This window comes from Myotis brandtii, unplaced genomic scaffold (genome assembly GCF_000412655.1).
Source record: "Myotis brandtii unplaced genomic scaffold, ASM41265v1 scaffold986, whole genome shotgun sequence".
In the NCBI taxonomy this organism is placed as follows: domain Eukaryota; kingdom Metazoa; phylum Chordata; class Mammalia; order Chiroptera; family Vespertilionidae; genus Myotis; species Myotis brandtii.
The window spans coordinates 2,978,613-2,980,603 of NW_005372102.1; the positions used below are offsets into that span (position 1 = coordinate 2,978,613).

The 1,991-nt window shown below is 65.9% G+C and overlaps 1 protein-coding gene and 1 long non-coding RNA gene across 5 annotated transcripts in view; one reads left to right on the forward strand and one right to left on the reverse strand.

The window, feature by feature from the left end:
• The window catches only part of IDUA (iduronidase, alpha-L-), a 12,442-nt gene extending 11,120 nt beyond the window's left edge, over positions 1 to 1,322 (reverse strand). For 3 of the 4 annotated variants that reach the window (XM_014533482.1, XM_014533480.1, XM_014533483.1), the window contains exon 1: positions 1,116 to 1,300. In XM_014533482.1, the coding sequence (XP_014388968.1) occupies positions 1,116 to 1,285 (170 nt within the window). In that variant the 5' untranslated portion in view covers positions 1,286 to 1,300. Of the gene's footprint in view, positions 1 to 1,115 lie in introns of all 4 variants that reach the window. The other variant, XM_014533481.1, reaches the window with a different exon arrangement.
• LOC106724809 overlaps positions 1 to 1,991 on the forward strand; it is a 10,129-nt gene that overhangs the window by 3,609 nt on the left and 4,529 nt on the right. The window lies entirely within an intron of this gene.

The window sequence follows — 1,991 nt, forward strand, 5'->3', positions numbered from 1 at the left end:
GTAGCGGAGGCGGCACCGCCCAGACCCAGTCCCAGCGGTGCCCACGCCGACGCCCACGCCGAAGCCCTCACAGCACCACCCTCACCACCGATCACTCAGACCGACTCCTCCCGGGCACGGTGCCATGTCCTCCCGGGAGGGACAGGGAGCCTTTAAGACAGACGCCACCTCCGTGCGAAGCTGGGTCCTGCTGCTGTGCGCCGTGGGGGCCAGGCTGACACCCGGTGTGACTGTCTTATTTGAACGAGGACCCGAGACAACCCTGTGGCCTGCAAGATGCCAGAAGGACACGGGGCCCTGGGCCCCCGCAGCCCCTCCCACCGGTGAGAGCGGGCAGCTCTGGCCAGGGCTGGAGCGTCTGTGTCTCTGGCAGCTCCCCCAACACACACACCCAAGCGTCCCTGACACCTGGGCCCAGGCCCCGGCTAGGCCTGCAGGGCCCAAGGCCCTGGTGTGACCAGCGCAACCTCAGTCAGCCCGTGGGCACCACATCCCTGCACAGCCCGACTCACCAACACCCAGCACATGTCTAGCTGGTTAGGCTCAGTGGATAGAGCGTCGGCCTGAGAACTGAAAGGTCCCGGGTTTGATTCCGGTCAAGGGCACATGCCTGGGTTGCAGGCTCGATCCCCAGTGGGGGGTGTGCAAGAGGCAGCCAGCCAATGGTTCTCTCTCATCACTGATGTTTCTATCTCTCTCTCCCTTTCCCTTCCTCTCTGAAATCAATAAAAATAAAAATAATAAAAATTAAAAACCCGGCACAGGGTCCAAGTGTGAATACTGCCTGGAACGGTCCAGCCACAGAGCGAGGGCGGCGGGACCCAGCCCCACCCTGAGCTCCAGGCGACCAGCAGGAAGCCAGCAGTGCCCGTCCCGTCCCGGACGGCCTAGCACCCACGGCCCCGTGGGCCAGGGAGGATGTCCTCCCTCCTCCCACCCCCACAGGACACTTTGCTAGGAAGTGTGCGGGCGAGGGCTCCTCGGAGCCAGATCCCCTCCCCCTGTGCCCCACAACAGCCGCACGGCACTGTCCTCCATGGACACAGCCTCGGTCCTGTCTCCATTCAGTGGGCTCTGCCCAGCCGCTCCGGCCTGCCCACCCCTCCACCACCCACCTGGCCGAGACGAGCTCCAGCAGCCAGTGGGTCCGGACCTGCTCGATGCCGCCATGAGGGACGGCGCCCACGTAGGCCAGGTTGAGCTGCTGGTCCCAGCTGAGGTCGAACTGGTCAGCCCGGCTGTGTGGCAGTGGGGGGCTGGGGACAGAACAAGGGCGTGGGAGCATTAGTCTCCGCGAGGGAGGCCCACAGACCAGCCTCGCCGAACATCGGCACAGACAGAGCCACGGCCAGGCCTGCCCGGGATGCGGACGGGGAAGTGTCCGCAAGTGAATGACGCTCTCCCTGGTGTGATACAACGACCCCCAAGGCCTGAAATGGTATGCAGTCTCAGGTTTGGGGGTCGGGGGCTCCCGAGGAGAGGACTACATCCCCACCCTGCTCCTTGCTGCGGCAGCTGCGGAGCTGCTCGAAGCCGGACACAGAGGGGGCTGGGGACACACGGGGATGGGGACAGGCCCCGGGGCAGGGATGTCCTACATCCCTGGGGCTGCCCCTGGGAGGCTCTGGGTGGCAGAACAGTGTCCTGAGACAAGGCCCTCCCAGGCCTGGCTGCCTCCCATCACCGACTCTGCCATCCGGCAAACTCAGAGCCCGGCCCAGGCCTCCACCACCGGGGTCCTCCCGCAGCTAGAAAACCCTGGAGGCACCCCAAGCCCCCATGGAGCGGGGACAGAGGAGACCCCCACTGAGTGAGGGCCTCAGAGGAAGGAGTGGGCGCCTGGGCCGCCTTCCTCACGTGGCAGCGCCTACTGTGTGCTATGGCGCAGGAGCCTGTGTCTCTCCACGCGCGACAAGGGGGTCCCGGAGACCCGGAAGCCAGGCACGTGGCTCAGGTTAGAGGAGCGCTCAGCGGGAGGGGCGCCCGTGTCC